Genomic DNA, 17,531 nt, shown 5'->3' with positions numbered 1-17,531 from the left:
TATATATATATATGGCACATGTCACACACAGAAGATACACAGATATCCATCCAGTGGGCACCTAAGACACATCATGCCTTCTCCAGGTCTCCAGGTTGGTGTATTTGATAAATGTCATACTTACCACCTCCCAAATGTCAACACGTCTTATAGGGGCATCACTGTGCACCTCCCCAATGGGTCAAGGGAAGGACGGATGTCCACGTCTAGGGGACAATGACCCTGTGGGGCAGGGACTCTGCTCTGTGGACTCTGCGGAATACCTCAGGGTTTCGTGGTCCCATGCAACAAGCCACATCTTCTCTGTGGTTAGAGAAGATGACACTTGGGTTTGGTTTGTGTTTAAAGCACAGAGAACTTTCCAGGTAGGTGCCTGGAATGTGCTTAGGCAAATAGAATAAGCACTGAAGATAAAATCCAAACCACTTAAAGAACAGTTGGGCTCCTGCGGTTGCTGCCTGCCCCTAACCCTAACCAATCAGCGTTTGCCAGAATCCCGTTCTTTCTCTGGTTTTTAGGTCTGTGAGATGGACAGGCTGCTCCGTGGACATCTAGTCACTAAACCTTGTGTCTCATCCTCTGATTGGGATTCAAGTCACAGATACATCAGCACTTCTTCCACTGGTCGGAAACATCAACCAAACTGGAACCAGCCAAGTCGCCTCCTTCAGAAGCGAACTCAAAGGCCCTGCTACTCAGCCGGCTATGCGTGACCCTGCTCAGCCTCACCGGTAACTGACACCAGCACGTCCCCAGCATGCCTTCGCCCTCCAAGGCTCAGGAGTTGGAATGGGTGTCGTCGTTCTTTCCAGGACTGTCAGCAACCGCTCCTTCAAACACCCAGCCCCACCCGAGCCTAGGAGCCGCTTCCTGTTTTCTCCACTCCTGTCCCACCCTTGGGGATGCCTTCCCACCCCTCCATTCCTGTCCCTGTTCCTGGTACTGCCATTCACCCCTCTCCTATTCCTCTACTCAGCCTTCTAAAGCACTTGGGGACCCAGTCACACAACCTCCTGTGTATCTAATGAACGGTGGCCTCCTGTCCGTCTGCCCCAGCCCTGTTTCTAGGACCACACCTTATACCTTATGGACACCACAGATCACACACCTCCGAAATCTCTGAAATCATCCTGTCTTCCGCCAAATGACACCCCCACTCCGCCATGCACCCTTCCTCTCCCTCAGCTAACCCCTCCCTGACTCACAGTCCTCACTTTATGCCTATCTTCATGGGCTCTCAGATTCACTTCCCCATGCTGAAACTCCATGATCAGGAAACCCTTGTTCCCCAGCGGGAACCCCAGGGCACACACGGGTGACAGCATCGCCTCGCCACGCTGGGACACTCCAGGAAGCTGGGATCCCTGTTCTCCGGCAAGGCCAGCTTATGACTCTTCTCTCTACTCAATCCTCCTCTGAGTCCTCCACTGCCAGAGGAGGGTCTGACCTCCCACTTAACGCTAGTTCCCCGCAGAAAGTCCAGAATGACAACAGTGCACTTTGCCATTTAAAAACAGAAGCTAAGCCTTCTCTTGAAGTATCTTCACCTGGTGCTTCTTCTTTGATGATTATTCAAGAAATTAGAGCCCAGAGAAGTTGTGTGGCATGGCCACAGTCACATAAGACCCGGGGCCAGAGCTGGATCTCCCATACGCACCTATGGCACTTGCTCTGTTTAAAACATTAGAGAAAGGCCTTCTTTCCTCAGTATGTGGGCTTCGAGAAGCCTCGGTGGGTTGGAAACTGTCATTTAATTGTTCCCTTGATCATGGAGTGATGGAGAGGAGGGGGAGCAGCTCAGATCCCGTGGGGCAGGGCCTACACACTGCGATGCCCCCGGGTCTTTATTCTGTTTCTGCTCAGAGCATTTGGCTCTGACTGCTGGCCTCCCTTCCTATGCCCTGTCCCCATCCAGAAAGAACAAGCTGGAAACACAAGTGAGGTACAAGCTGCACCAACTGGCTCTTCCGAATACAGGTGACCAGGAGCTTCTGGAAAGATACTCTCACATACAGCTCTGGGGTCCAAATTGGAAGAAGATGCTGTGGCCCCAAGCTTCCTGCTCACAGCTGCCATTACAGCCAAAGCTCTATGCCAATTCCGGCTGATTTTTACACATGTGACGAGACATTGTGTGACTGTTCCCACCTCTTACAATAACCAAAACTGCTGATTAGTAAAGTCACCCCCATCCATGAGCCAATAAAGAGTTTTCAATTAAGACTTTAAATGTTCCACTATTGATTTCATGCAATGGCATGCTTGCCAAAAGGTTTGATTTGTCAATTACTGTCACTTTTTCAAAGAAACACAAACCTGGTACCCCAGGAACACAATGGGTAAAACAGTTATTTCACACACCCAGACCCATTCCTTGGAAAGTTAGCAAACACTAGCTGGGCAGACAAATTCTACCATACAGGAAAGCTTGAATCATGGGCTGCAGATGCTAGCCAGAGTCTCCCATGAGCCTCACTCATGTGCTCACATTCAGTGAGTCCATACTCAGCTGAGGTGCTGGAGGACAATAAGGCAAGGTTTTATATTTATGGACTGACCTCACAAGAGCACCCCAGTGTGAATCCCCCAGGAAGTGAACCGGGGGCTTGTGGAAGCCACTAGCAGCCGACTGTGTCCCTAACTTACTGACATGAATCTAACTGACCTGTCCAGGGTCATGAAATTGATGCCATCTGGAAATGGCAGATCCTTTGGTCATCAGGTGGGAGAGCCTGTGCCTTTCTGACACATCTACATCTCCTGTGTTCAAGTATACATCTCTTATGTGACTTTGGTTGGGCCTATGCTCTTTAAATGACTCCAGTTGGCTGTGCTACCAAAGGCTTTCCATTTGAGTATAGATCATAAACTGGCCACTGAAAACAATTCCTTTGTAGTCACAGGACAAAGGTGCTTCCTGAATACTCCATCACGCAGGTGCTCTGCTGAGCCTTACCTTAGGAAATGCGCCTCTCGGTGTCCAGCACAGACAGGAACAGACACTGTCCCCCTTCAGTGTTTTGGAAAGGGACTATTTGTAAACATACTTCTAACATAGAGACAACACTTTTATCCTGCAGTAGCTTTCTTAGAAGTGTAATGAGCCCGGCAAACCCATTTTAGGGTAAGTAGATGATGGATAACACAGTGACACTGGTTAACAGCCCAGAGCGGCAGAGAAGCAGGTTTGAAGAACGAGCGCACTCCCCACAGCCCAGGACCTAATAGAGATCTCCACTCATTCATCCATCTTTAGATTTTTCTGAACATAGTAATGACCACACACAGGCAATCCAAGAGCCATCCCATCACTGAGCGACTGACCGTGGGTACTTACGGGTTCTCCCAAGATGAATCACTCCAGTGCCCACCTTCCACAAAAATCACCACACAGCACCCCCCCAACTCCCCCCCCCCCATAGAGTTGGGGAAAAGAGCATACATACCTTCTGTGACAATGGTTGGCGGTTGCAAGACAATGTGCCTTTGGGCCACGCCTACAAGGTACGGCAGTAATTGCTCCTGGAGGTCCCCCAAACTATGGAATTCCGGGACAGTAAACACCAAGTTGTCATCAGTAGCTATGTGCTGAAGCTCTGCCCTGGAGGCGGCCTGGGCTCCGAGGCTGAACGAGAACACGCTAGCCTGCTTCAGAGCTACCACCCCATCCCGAATCTCATCACTAGAAGGCCCAGCACTGATGAGGACCAGCACCTGGGGGACCCCTTCCTCCACACGGCTGCCGCCTGCCCGAGTGAAGTGATTTTCCACTACAAAGTCAAGGGCCAGGCCAATGTTGGCCAACTCCCCCCCAGCAAAGCGGAGGGCCTTCACTGCATCCAGAAGCTGAGCTTTGGAGGGGTAGGTGTCTAAGGAGAACTCAGTTCTGGGCTCATCGCTATACTGGACCACCCCCACTCGGATCTGCTGAGTTCCAATTGAGAGTCTCTCAAGGAGATTTACAAGGAAGTCTCGAATGACAGCAAAATGGGCACTTCCGGTGTTGTTTGATCCGTCAATAAGGAAAATAATGTCAGCAGAGTCTTGTGCTTTAAAAGAAAGAAATGCAAAAAATGTGAAAGCGTTAGAACAAGTGACCACATGCATCATCCAGTGCTCTGACATGTTTCTTTGGAAACCAATAAGAAACACAAAATACGGACAGACAAAACAGTGTCGATGAAGGAATGTGGATTTTCTTAGTTCTGCATTCTGAGTGGATAAGAGGCAACTTCTTAGGCATTTACATCAAAGTTCCATCTGTGATACCTTCGTGGTTAAATTTCAAAACATCTTATTCCAAAGGAGAAATGTGGATTGAATAGTCTGAGATTTTCTACGCAATTTGGAAGGATGTGCGATTGCGATTGTGTTGGATTGTGCAATACCGACTGCAGGAGAAATTAGTAAGTTAACAAAAATTCAGAGTTCATTCCCAATTTGTGATCATCGCTCCTACCTCTTCAAGTGAGTATACTAATTTTTATGCAATCACGTAGCTTAGGAAACAGAACCCCAGGTGCATGGTCTAGTGGCTCACCAGCCCAGAAGGTTACTTAATTCCTAGTATAACTATTCTTTCTTCATTTTGTTTCTTGAAAATAAAAATGGCTGAGCACATGGAAGTTCATGAATCAAAACTCTGAATTTAAAGTTTTAATTTTAAAACTTAAAAAAAATTTTTTTTGATATGTTTGGGCTCAGTGTTTCTCACATGTGCTAGTGTGGAATCCAAGCACAGGTTTGGGATCAGACATGATGCATCATTTATTTTTACATTGCCTCTGTATTCAGTCAAATAATGCAGAACAAGGTTAAGCAGAGGGATACAAAACCAGTCATGACATAATTATCCAACTCCATTTTTATGACTTCCTAAGTGTACTGCCTAGCAGGACCTGCTGATAGACCTTTAGTCAGAGTTAGCTCTGGAGTCATACAAAGGACAGCAAGAAGACTGCAAAGATGTCTTTTTCTCTCCAGGATGGTGAACTCGAACCTTCTCTTCGTAAAGAATGGGAGCTACACAGAGCTATGGATTAAGAACAGCGGGAAGTCCACAAGCCCGGCCAGGGCAGTTTACAGGCTCCTCTAGAGCACTTAAGTAGCACTGATTTACACTAGGAGGAAAGAAAAATTACCCCAGCAAGTGTTTTAATAAGTTAAGGGGACAGGACCATATATATTCATATTCCAGGGTTCCAGAGAGCTATATTTGGGGCATAATTGTTATACTGTGATGTAAGACTATTCATTCTGATCTTTTGGTGCCAGTGGATGTTTTATACTTAAAATTAAATTTTCCCTGTGCTGCTGAAATTGTTTATATTCTCACTGGGGAAATGGGTATAGACTTCGTCTCATAAAATTGATGAGTTTTACTCCAGAGAAATGTTCTCATGCAAGCTTGCATTGTGCACGCTGGTGGGCAGTGCCAGGCTTAGAAGGGCTCTCTCTTCTCTAAGCACTTGAAAGTCCTTGACAACGTCCTCACAGACTAATTATTTGCATAGGGACAGGGAGTAACTTGGAAACACTGCTACCATGGTCCTCCCCTCAAGACACAATGAGGATAAGTGCTTTGCTCCAGTAATTAACATCTTCTTATATTTTTATTAATTGTCATATACAATTATCAAATAAGACTGGACCTTTGGTTTGAGCTCCAAAGAATTTACCACTCTTAATGGAGAATTCAAGACTTCCTGGAGGATCTTGTGAGGATGCAGAGCCAGGGGCTATTACATGGAGCATAAAGTGGCCCCCACCCTTTCGTAGGATACATCACAAACTCTTCAGTGTTTCCTCCTCATTAGTCTAAACCAGTGACCCCATGGGACATGGAAGGGCCTGTCACTTACATACCACATCTAAATATTTACAGGAGGGTTAACGATGATCAATATGTCCGACAACAAAAGACACGACTCCACCTTCCGTTACTCTCTGGCAGCAATTTCTCAGTTTAAATATGACAAAGAACTCTGAGGGGAGAGCCACAAGCATTTCTCTAAGAGACTGAACATCAACAGAAACAGGTCATAAAAAACGCTGGATAATTTGTCATCACTGAGTCAAAACACATGATCCTCTTACACAAACAGTTATGGGACACACAGAGCATGCTTTGTTATCTGGAAGAGCTCAAGCCTCGCAGAGACCCAGGAGCCCTGGGTTCTTGTGTGCAGCAAGGCCAACTCTAATTCCAAGAGAAATCAGATCTGCCTGAAATTTTAAAACTTGGAAGCTGCCTGGTTTTCTGTTTTTATGCCTCATGGGTCCCACCCACTGTGGCACATTCTCTCTAAAACTTTCAAGATGGCTGGGGAGAGCCCTAAGCTCCTTGGGCCTTCCTGAGCACCCGGGCGTAGACACAGTATTTTCTTAGTTTATGTCGCACTTCCCTTCACTGAGGAAATACGCTTTTGCCTCCTCTTTGAAACACAAAATTGTAGATACGTTTCACGAATTTTTAAGCCTTTATATTTTGTACCCCCAGAAAGAAAATTAATGTGGCGATCCTCAGATCGCCTTTGGTTTTCTTTTAGAATAAAGATCTCGTATCTCAGTTACACCTGCTTTCAAAAGGGTGACAAAGGTACTTTTCTAAAACGTGACCATTAGAGACTGATGACCTAAGCCTGTTCATTTAGAATGGTGGTGTTTATTAATGCCTTACACATACGGTGCTCTTGCTTCATAATCAAGAACACACTACAGGAATGAGACAGGTCAGGAGAAGAAAGGAGCCCAGCTCAGTAGTGAGCTTGAAAAGACCCTCCGAAATAGTAAGGGCTTACTATTTTGATTTTGTGTATTCATTTTATCTTATTCTATTCTTGCTGTGGAGCATGCAGTGGGACATGATACCAAAGGAATTACAGAGTGCAGTTAATTAGAGACGATGACAAACAGATCAAAACTCCACCCTGGTGCTGCTAGTGACTTGGACACTAGAAGACAGAGATGCTTTCTTGACATAAAAACAAAGGTTTTGTCATCTGTGCAGAAATAGGCAGCGTGGGTAGACTCGTTCACACTGGCTCTGGTCATTTAGTTTGGTCCATTTATATAATGGCTATGCATAAGGGAAAACTCATCTATTCTTGAGTTTGAATTTGCTGAGACATAAGCTTTAAAAATGTGCCACTCTCTACCAATCCCTTCATGTTCTTAATAACCCTGTCGTTACCCTATAGTCTGAAAGGTGATGAGCCATAGAACTATGGTGAGCAGAGATCATCCCAGGCTCCCTCTTATCCTTCCATTGGAAACTGGAATGTGTGATCCAGGCCCTTAGAATACACCCGCCTTCTTTTCCTATGACCCAGCAGGATGAGCACTTTCATCACAATGCTATAAAAGAGGCCTCTCATTTGGAAGCAGGGAACTCCTGGTGGGGCAATCTTGGAACTCGGCTGTCTTCTCTCCATCAAGCAGTAGACCCTGGTGAGGGCAACAGCTACCCCAACACTACAAGGCTGGAAGCCATGGGATGGACCATGTACAGAAGCACCTTGGGATGTGGGTACCCAAGCCTCACCTTCCATGACAGCTGGTTCCTTTCTGCTGACGCCCACCATCTCTCTCACCACCCGGCCACCTTCTGAATCCCTGTGATGAACACTTGTGTGGTATTGTTCTCCTACAACTGCCCGTTGCTCCGGTCCCAGTCCTGCCTTAAGATCCCTCACATGCGCATTTAGAGTGTATAACTCACGCCTCAAAGTCTCCACTGTCTGCTCCCCGACTCTTCAGCATCTTCACCAGCCATCTGGCCTCCTGCCTCCTGCCTCTGCCGTACTCTTGGTAGTCACAAATTCCACAGGTGGATGAGATAAAGCTGCCCACAAGTCTTGCTCTCTGGGTTGCTCCCTGGCCTCAGTGAATAAGTCCTAGCTGCATGTTCTCTCTCTCCCCAGTCAAGAACCAGCCACCACCCATGGTTCTCAGCTTTCCTGCTGTCTCCAGTCACATCCTGCTCAGCCTGAACCCACACTGCATACGTCATACTTGTCCAAAGAGGCTTTCGTGTTTGTACGCATGACCCTAGTGAGCACCACCCTCTCAGTGAGCACCACCCTCCAAGCCCTCCAGCCTCCTCATGCCTACATCCGTCTCTTTAGTGCTCTCACATATGCAGGGACTACCTTTCCAGCCTCATGTGCAAGGCCCCTAGCCCCACGACCCCAGATGCCTGCCCTCTATACACTGGCACTGGGCCCGTTACACACTCAGCTGCCTTGAGGGCTCCCCCTCTCCTAGAAGTCCCCTGCTCACTCTCCGTTCACTTGCTTCTCTGCCCAACCAGGACTCCATGGTGCACTGCTAGAGAGATCTTTTAGCTTCCACTCCGAATTTCTTCTCCCTATCATTACCTCTTTGAAAACTCCAAATTTGGACGGTCCTTTAAATCTGAAAGTACCTGAGGTGTCTGCAGCAAGCCAAGGTCCGTGACGGACACCGGCTGGCAACCTCTGACTCTGAACGGGAATCGCCGAGTCAGCAGTGGCATCCTAAGTGCTGCGTGAGCTCTCATCACATCCCTGCACCCATTGTTCCAAACAGCTCCAACCCCCTAGGCTCCCATGTACAGTGCTGCCCTCCTCTACCATCAGCTGTGTAGAGATAGCCAGACCCACTCCACCCACTTGGCTCCTGTCCCAACCACCTCAAGATGCAGCCCCCTTATGTTACCCTCTCTTAGTCTTGAGGACATGTTTCTCTCCCCTGGTTCCTCCCTAGCCCCACTCCCCGACACTGTCCTGAACTACCTCCTCTACACTGTCAGATGACTGCATGCACTTGTATTCTCTAGCACAACTGCCCTCACCCTGCCCATGACTGATGAGGAAGCCAGTCCTGGCCACTCAGCGATAAGCAGTAGAGTTTACAGTCTCCCTCCTTCTCTGTCCCCATCAGACTTTTGGCACTCACCACTGGAAGGAGAGCAGGTTTGATTGGTTAAACAACCCTCCGATCACTTGCCCACATCACTGTGCACTAACGCACTACGTGGCATCTAGGTCTATACCTCCGGGTTGGCCTTGGCAAGTGCATTAGCATCTGAAGACTGTTCATGGGCACAGTCACAGAGCACAAGAGACATACAACAGTGCAGACTCTGGGCTCAGCTCTGTGCTGCCCACCCTGTAGGACTCGATTTCTTCCAAATAGACTTGGACTAGATCATCCCTAAGGCTCCCTGCCCTCTGACTCTATCGGGTCTTTGAAATAAGTTCCACAGGACAGAAGGAAGGAGCGTTCTGCCACTCAGACACAAACGTGAGCACCCTGTTTTCCCTTACCTTGGTGTTTCCTGAGCCTCAGAGGCAGCCCTCTGCTCCTAGATGGAAGACCACCCATCTGAGACTGAGACGGGCTTTCTTTGTAGGGAAGGTAAACTCTTCTGGGGTCAGGTCAGAATATGGGTTGGAAAGTTAGAATGTTGGCTATTTTAGAAACAAAGGCCTGAGTCCTCTTGGGTGCAGGCAAAGGCTCTATTTTCAAGGACAGCAGAAGGGAGGTCAAACCTTTGTTTTTAAGCCTGAGAGCATCTCTTCCCTAAGCCCCCGGCATCTCTTAGCCACTACATTGCTTTAGGCCAGTATTTGCTAAGCTCATCACCACAGAACAGCAGGGCAGGGAGCAGTCTGGTAATGCAGCCGTTACCTGTGATGTCTTTAAGGTTTTCCGTGTCCCAGGCCCTTTCTGGACTCATGGAGGAGTGCACACAGGACACTAAGTTTTCTACTATGTCATGAAGTGAGGTAAAGTTCTCTAGGTTGAAAACATGCATACTGAACGGTTCACTCGCTATTTCTTTTAACGTTCCTTCATCTGCATCCTCAACTCCAACTGCAAACACGTTAACGTCAGCAGACTTAAGTTCCGTTGAGGGCAGAGCAAGGCTGTCTTCTGAGCGTCCATCGGTTAACACTATAATAACCTGAGGGACTCCGTCACCAGCCCGGCTTCCGGCAGCCTCGGTAAGATAGGTGTGAATTACATACTCTAATCCTTTTCCGGTCTCATTGCTTCCCCCAATAAAAGACATGTTGGAAATATGGACAAGGACTTCTTGCTTAGTGTGGTACGTATTTAACAGGAACTCGGTATGCGGGTTTCCGTTGAGCCGGACCAGAGCAAAATGGAAATCACTGTCTCCCACAGCTAAAGATTCTACAACATCAGACAGAAACTCTTGAACAAGTTGGAAACGGTCCTTCCCAGTGCTCCAGGAGGAATCCACTAGAAATATTATATCGGCAGCCGCACCGTTTTTGACATCTTTAAAAAAAGGGACATTTGTTTAGACGTTTCTACAGGTTCAGCAACAGTTTCCTATTACTGCAAACCCTTCCTAAGCAAAGCTGATGCCGTGCTGATGCTAAGTAATTCCAACCTCACCTGCAGCGAGGGCAGGGAGGAGGGAAGGCAGGGAGGAGGGAAGGCAGGGAGGAGGAGGACTTACCAATGGAGCGAGGCCAAGCCTCAGGACTCAGCAGCTACAACACCCAGGAATTACCCAAGTTCCATACTGAGTGACCCCCCCAGTTAGGGGCCAGCAGAATGTTCCAGAATGGGAGACGGTTCTCTGGGCATCTTTGAAATGATTTGACTGTGTCTGGCAATATGAGCCATTACATCCATCTGAACAGACCAAAGATCTCTCTTGTCACCCGTAAACAGTCACCCTTTGGCACCTCTTCAATGGGAGGCAGAAAGTAGCCCTGACAGGAGGATGTGGAGACTGCTGCTGTTCACGTGAACTCACCCTCGGGGTTTTGGGATGCTTGCAAGAAACATATATGTGGTAAGTAGATCGCTAAGTAAGAAAATTTAGAAGGAGGGAAAGTCTCATTTTTCTCAAACATGACGAAAGACTAACTGCATGTTTTCCAGAGCAGAAAAGCCTTCACAGACTCGGTCCACAGATGAGTACAGTGCTCTCTTGGTGTAGAACCCCAGGTTAGCAGGCTATGTGGGGCCCTGTGAGGAGTCCCTCAGCAGCTACGGTCAGGCTGGCCCCTGGATTCCACTTACCTCAGGCTGACCTGAGGCCCGAAGCTGCTGTTCTTCCACTGAGGAACGCTGGCTTCCCCTCCCCCTAAGGAACCCAGCCAGCTGGGGAGCCCTGTTACAGGCACAGCTCCCCAGGCAAGTGACAGGGAGGCCCCTTCCAGTCCTCCAGTTTCAATACCCAGAGTTCTGCTTGCTCTCCTGAAACCCTGAAAGTGGATTCCTAACAGGAGTATTAGGATCCGTTATTTAATATAGTTGAGGGAAGCAACTTTTTTAAAGGTCTGGTGATTTCCACATGAAAAGCGTCTTTCTGTGCCTAGAGTTAGAGAGAGGGGGTGGTTGTCCATTCCCTGCAAAACAGTGCCAGGATGGTGGAAAAGTCTTTCGACGGCGAGCTTCATGGCTGGGCTCATACCCAATGTGAAAACACTTCCCTTCCAAACCAACTCCAAGATCTGAAGCTCAAGTTTTAACAAAGATAAGTCACCCCTCCCAGACACGTGCCTGAAAGGCCTGTGAAGTCCTGTGCCCTACGGCTCGGGGCTGCGCTGTCTGTGTGTTTCTAGGCTCCACATCAAGCCCTGATGTCTGAGATCTAGAATTAAAGAACGCCAGTCTTTATACGAAATGAAACCTTACCTGCTTGCTGTTGGGCATAGACCATGGGGAGGCCCGACAGGAGGAGGCAAAAGATGGCCACCGAGGCCAAATGTCGACGTTTCCTCATTTTGAATGTCAAAGCACCGAGTGTGAACCTAAAAGACAGGAGGCAGAGAGGAGGCTCAGCTTTTCATTCCGCGTTGCATTCAGTGCCCTAACCACCGAGGCATCTCTCGAGCTCTTGGTCTGTTTCCTTAATGGACCGTCAGAGGAATTTCACTATAATCTGGAAATACTCTCTTTGCTCACATTACTAAGTAAAGAACTGAAGTGTGTCCCTCTTATACGCTTGTGAGAATATTTTCATCTCATGACTGTATTAATTCAGCCACAGTTAAGAGCTGTATGACTAAACCTTCCTTTTCTCCCAAAGTGACACAGGCAGTGATTTAGAGGACGCATGATCCCAAGCAAATGCAGATGACCTGATGAAAAAGACTTGGGAACAGAGCGGCTCGTGGGCACAGAGGGTGACAGGAGTGGGCTTGTGGAGGAAAGCTCCCCTGCGTGATGGGAACAGGCCCTGCCCCATTCACAGTATGAACGAAGCCAGCCGCCGCTGGGACCGTTTCCAACCCTGTCTTCCTGTCCTGCCAGCCAGCACTACCTTGCTGCAAGCCAGCCTCCAGTCTCATCACTGTGGAGCAAACCCAGGGAGATGTGATTAGCATGACCGTGAAGCCACATGACCATGAAGCCAGCTAACTACTGGTCCCACAGTTCCTGCCACGCACCAGGTGGTGGCTGCAATGTGACTACCAGGCAGACAAGTTCAGGTTCACAGATACTCTATAGTCCACGTCATCAAGGTTACCAACACCTTCCCTTCCCCCTCGAGGCTTCACATCAGCTTCCTCATCTTCCTCTCTCTAATCCAATGAGATCATCCTGGGGCTGAGGCCTTCCTAAGACCCCTCCAGTGAGCTGCTTAGATGGCTTCTGCATAGGCTGAGGTCTCCTTGCCAGAACAATCGCTCCTCCCACCTCCCCCTGGTCTGAGGTACTAGTTTCTGCCAGTGGGGACCACAGCCTTTGGTGGTAGAACTCACCACCTCCCAGTAACCAAGTGAGAAGCTAGAAGGCCCAGATGAGCTAAGTTTCTCCACAGAGGCCAGGGGAGAGACCAGAGGCAGCCGTGCCGTCAGCGCGAACTTCTATGCATTAATTCAAATTCTCGCTTATTTTTCTTTTGTACTGAGTTTGAGAACATACTGTTTGATATTGGCAATCAAATAAAATATACTGTGATTAAAGAGAAAGGCCGGTTTGGTTTAAAAAATTAAAATTCATTTAATCTGGGAAAATTGGACTAACACCATAATTTAACTTATGTGTCATTGTTAGGTTTTTAAATTTCAAAAGAGGACTGGAGAGATGGCTCAGAGGTTAAGAGTACTAGCTACTCTTGCAGAGGAGGACCCAGGTTTGATTCCCAGCACCCACATGGTAGCTAACAACTGTTCGTAACTCCAGTTCCAGGGGACCCAACACCCTCTGACCTCCACAGGCATTGCAAAACACAGGTGCACTTATATATATGCAGGCAATACACTCAAACACATAAACTAAAAATAATAAAATAAAGTTCAAAAGAAGTCTTTCAAGTGAATTAAAGGAGCTAAAGGCATTTCAGCATCAGTGTAAATGATAATTACATGTGTCTCCTTCCATCAGACCCCTGTCTTTCTGTCTCTGGATTACAAGTATATGAAAGATTTTTTTTAATACGGTTTTTTAAATCTTATCATACTAAAAATCCAAATACTTCTAAATTGTCTTTACATCCTGTCTCAGAAATGGTTTGGCTCTGCCTGAGGGAGACAGGGGAAATGAGAACAAATTGGACGTGTGAAGTGGTTCACACAACAACCCACCACTGCACAGTTCGAAAAACTGACTAGACTCCTCAGGACCTGGAAGGTTAGGGCCAGGAGCAGGTCAAGAAGTCAAATAAGCCGGTGTGGTAGCACAATCTTTATCCTGGCACTCAGGAGCACAGGAAAGTGGATCTCTATGAGATCGAGGCCAGTCTGGTCTACATAACGAGTTCCAAGCCAGCTGGGGCTACAGGGAGACCCTGTCTCAAAAAGACCAAAAGAAAAAAAAGGCTAGTAACCTGAATAATCAGATAAATTTTTATCATGACTGAATTAAGAAAAATAAAAACTCTGAACCGATATAACCACTGTGAAATTTCAATCAGAAATCACCTCCCCCAAGTAAAGCTTAGGAATAAGTGGCTTCAATAGAGAAGTCTATCAAATGTTTAAAGAATGAACATCCACTCTTCTCAAACTCCTCCCAGTAAGTTAAAGAAGAAGAGGCGACACCTCCAAGCTCACCTTAGAGGGCCAGCGTCACCTTGAAACGTGAATGGAAAAAAAACAAACACCAGAAAGAAAGTTACAGTCAATGTCCCTGACTAACACGGACGCAGACATTCTCAACCAGACTCTGGAAAACCAAGTTCAAAACAGTGTTTAAATGATTATGCACCATTACTGTGGGGTGTATTCTTGGAATGCAAGCATGGTTCAAAGTGTTAAAAAAATCAAGACAGTATACCACATTAACACAATGACAGGGGAAAACTACATAACTGTCATGCATCTGAGAAAATTCAACCTATTTTTATGATGAAAGTAAATCAATCAATCACTCGACCATCTCAAAATGGGAAGGAAACCTCTATGCAATAAAGGCCATGTCAGAAACCCACACCCACAGTGTACTCACTGATTCAAAACCTGGTTGGGGGCAGAGCTCAGTGACCACCTTGCCTAGCAGGTGATTCCACCCAGCACAAGAAAAAGAGGTAGTGGGAACTGAAAGTTTCTCTCACAACTTCTGGTCGGCAGAAGGCAGCAAGTCCAAGCCAAAGCAATTGGGCAAGGAAAGGGAACGCAGCTTGGAGTGGAAGAAGTCAAGTGACTTCTGTCCGCAGAGGGCATAACGTTATGCAACTGAAAGCACAACTTACAGAAGAAAACGTTTGCAAATCAAATACCTGACAAAGGGTTAATAGCTAACAACAAAAAGAGTATATTTAAATGATCACAGAGGTCACGGGTGGACAGTTCTCAAAGGAGACATGCGGATCGCTAATAAATGGGGAAATGACGAGAATGGGGAGCATAAAGGCCAGACAGCTTAGGGAAAAACCCAAAGAAAAGTATCAGCTTCTCTTGGCTGAAAGCCAGAAGTGTCCTTGAGCCTCTCGGCAGCCTCGTCCTTACCAGAGACCAGAGACATCAAAAGTGTTTCAGGGCTCCGATCCCCAATCTGGTTCCTAAGTGATCTTAGGGTCACCTCTTCAGAGGAGGGAATGTTAGACTAGCAATAAAGGCCCATTAAGGGGAAATTCCTTCTGGTCAGTCACCTGGCCACAGGACCACCCCTAGGTGGCTCACCTTGAGCCGTGCAAAGAAATGAACAGAATAGTCAATGCTTTAATGAGATACACTTTTCCTGCCCAGAATCCATGTCCATAGCACAGGACGTCACCAGGCCATGCTGCATAGCTTCACAAGTCTGCCTACTTTTCTGAATTCAGAAAATCATTAGCACCCCTCATAGCTTCCAAGACGTAGAAACAATTCAAATATCCATTAACAGATTGACGAAAGAAATGTAGCGTGTCCGTGCAGTGGAATACCGTTAAGCCTGGAAAGATACCCTGCCATATACTACATCACGGGTGAACCCTGAGGACAGGACGCTGATAGCCAGCACAGTGAAACAAAGAGTGCGGAGCCCCATCACCTGAGAGGTCTGAAACAGCAGAAAGGACAGTGGCTGCAGGGACGCGGGAAGGCGATGATGCTCAATGGATAGAGCAGCTTTTGCAAAACCAAAAGGTATTCAAGGTGCACACAGCCAAGGCCTCCACTCTGCACACCTACAGGTGGCAAAGACGGTAAATTTCACGTATTTTTGCCACAACGAAACATATAAATACATAAGAAAATATGAGGACAGTAAATATCACTGCCAGCTTTTATTATATTTATTCATTTTTGGAGGGGCACACGGAGGTCAGAGGACAACTTGCAGGGGTCAGTTCTGTTCTTCCACCATGTGGGTCCCAGGAATCCAAGTCAAGTCATCAAGATTAGTATGACCTCTGCGGCATTGCACGACACGGGTGCACTCACATACATGCAGACAATACACTCATACACATAAAATAAAAATAATAAATAAAATATCTTTTTTAAAAGAAAAGTACCTTTACCTGCTGAGCCATCTCACAGGTCCCGATGACAGTTCTTAAAAGCATAAGTAAGTATGCACCCTAAAATCAGCCATTCAGTTAATAGAAATGACATAAAAATGTGGCAGATTTTTGAGGTGTGATAGAGTTTGAATCCCAAAAGCAAAACAATGTTTGTGTCCCAGTATTTAAAAACATAGTGCTGATTCCTGCTTCTGTATAATATCTGAAAAGGCAGAGAAGTACGTGGAAACAAAATGATCAGGGTTTGGAGAGGAGAGACATGTGTCTTATACCACTAAGAATCTGGCATAATCGTTCACACTGGGTGCAAGGGCCACCTCTGCCCTGACTACATGGTGCAGGCTCTGGCTAAGGCTAAAGACTAAACTTTTCTATCCGAGCCCGACCCTCCTCCTGCACAGGCTCCCCTCAGACCCTGTGGTTCATTCATGGCTACCTGTCATATGGTGCAAGCGTTCCATTTCCCCTCACAGTAAGAAAGCCCCACCTAAGGATGGCATGGCAACTCCAAACTTACAACCAGGAGACAGATGTTGGAGAGCAGTCTGGCCAGCTGCCTAGCAATGTGGCTATGCCATGAATGAGGAGATTGGTCACTTAGCAAAGCAGCAGAGGGGATTAAGGGAGAAAAGTGCCTTTCTGAGACTGACACCCAAGGACAGAGCAAAGCGGTCACACAAAACACCTGAAGTTCGTCCATAGATTTACCACTGAGCCTTCTGCCAGGGACAGGCCCAGCCATGAGCAAAATAGGACACTGAGCACAGGCTGAGGTATGGCCTGCTGGAAGAGAAAACCGGACTCCAGAGGATTGGTTCTTAGCTCCATCATGGATTTGGGTGTCTAAGGAGAGTCAACAGCAGGTATCACTCATGTTTCAAAACCTTCTCTATAGCTGAGACCTTAAGACTTTCAGGCCCTGCGCTCAGCTGTGGCAGAACCACCTCCTCTTGGTGATGTGTCTGCACTGGGAAAGGAGTGCAGCTCCAGTGGCCTTCAGGAAGCACTCGTCCACACATTTCTTTCCGCAGTGAAGCGACAGCAGTGAGAGATTGTGTCAACACTGCAAAAGACCAGTCTTCTGAGCTCCGCATGGGCGTTGCCTGTTGGATACACATATACACAGCTTTGGGGAGCAGTCCATGGTGCTCAGTGCTGTGGCTGTGCAGGGTGCCCACATGCTAGTGAAACCTCATCTGCACTGGGGTTCGAGGAGCTCCCCCAGGCAGTGTAGAACTCAGGGCTGACTGACTGATCTCCCACCACTGAGGATGTTCCCACCATGTCTGGGGGGGGTGTCCTCAATTAACTGGTGACATACACTTGAGAAGCATGCGAGGGTGTGCTGTGTGTGTACTGCTCTCCATTCTACTAAAATTGACAATTAAGCATCTGATGAAGAATTAGCACCCTTCTAGAGCCTTTCCAGGAATACAGCCTGTTCCTTTCAAAGTCACTAATGATTCTGTAATTAGTCTAAACCAGTATTTTAGTATGGGGTTAACAGATCCAAAATGTCTATAACTCTCCCACAATTGTACACAAAATTGTACTCTGAAAGTGGGGTGCCCCAGGCCCAGGGTCCATTTCTTTTGTGACTAAACTCAGT

The 17,531-nt window shown here is 47.3% G+C and overlaps 1 protein-coding gene across 1 annotated transcript in view; it reads right to left on the bottom strand.

The window, feature by feature from the left end:
• Nucleotides 1-17,531, bottom strand: part of Col6a3 (collagen type VI alpha 3 chain) — an 86,205-nt gene that overhangs the window by 57,929 nt on the left and 10,745 nt on the right. Inside the window, 3 exon segments of the mRNA XM_029558924.1 lie at nt 3,447-4,049; nt 9,673-10,290; nt 11,665-11,780. Coding sequence (XP_029414784.1) covers nt 3,447-4,049; nt 9,673-10,290; nt 11,665-11,752 — 1,309 coding nt within the window. The 5' untranslated portion in view covers nt 11,753-11,780.

Source organism: Nannospalax galili, unplaced genomic scaffold (assembly GCF_000622305.1).
Source record: "Nannospalax galili isolate Female #2095 unplaced genomic scaffold, S.galili_v1.0 scaffold149, whole genome shotgun sequence".
Lineage (NCBI taxonomy): Eukaryota > Metazoa > Chordata > Mammalia > Rodentia > Spalacidae > Nannospalax > Nannospalax galili.
This window is presented reverse-complemented; position numbering and strand designations above follow the sequence as displayed.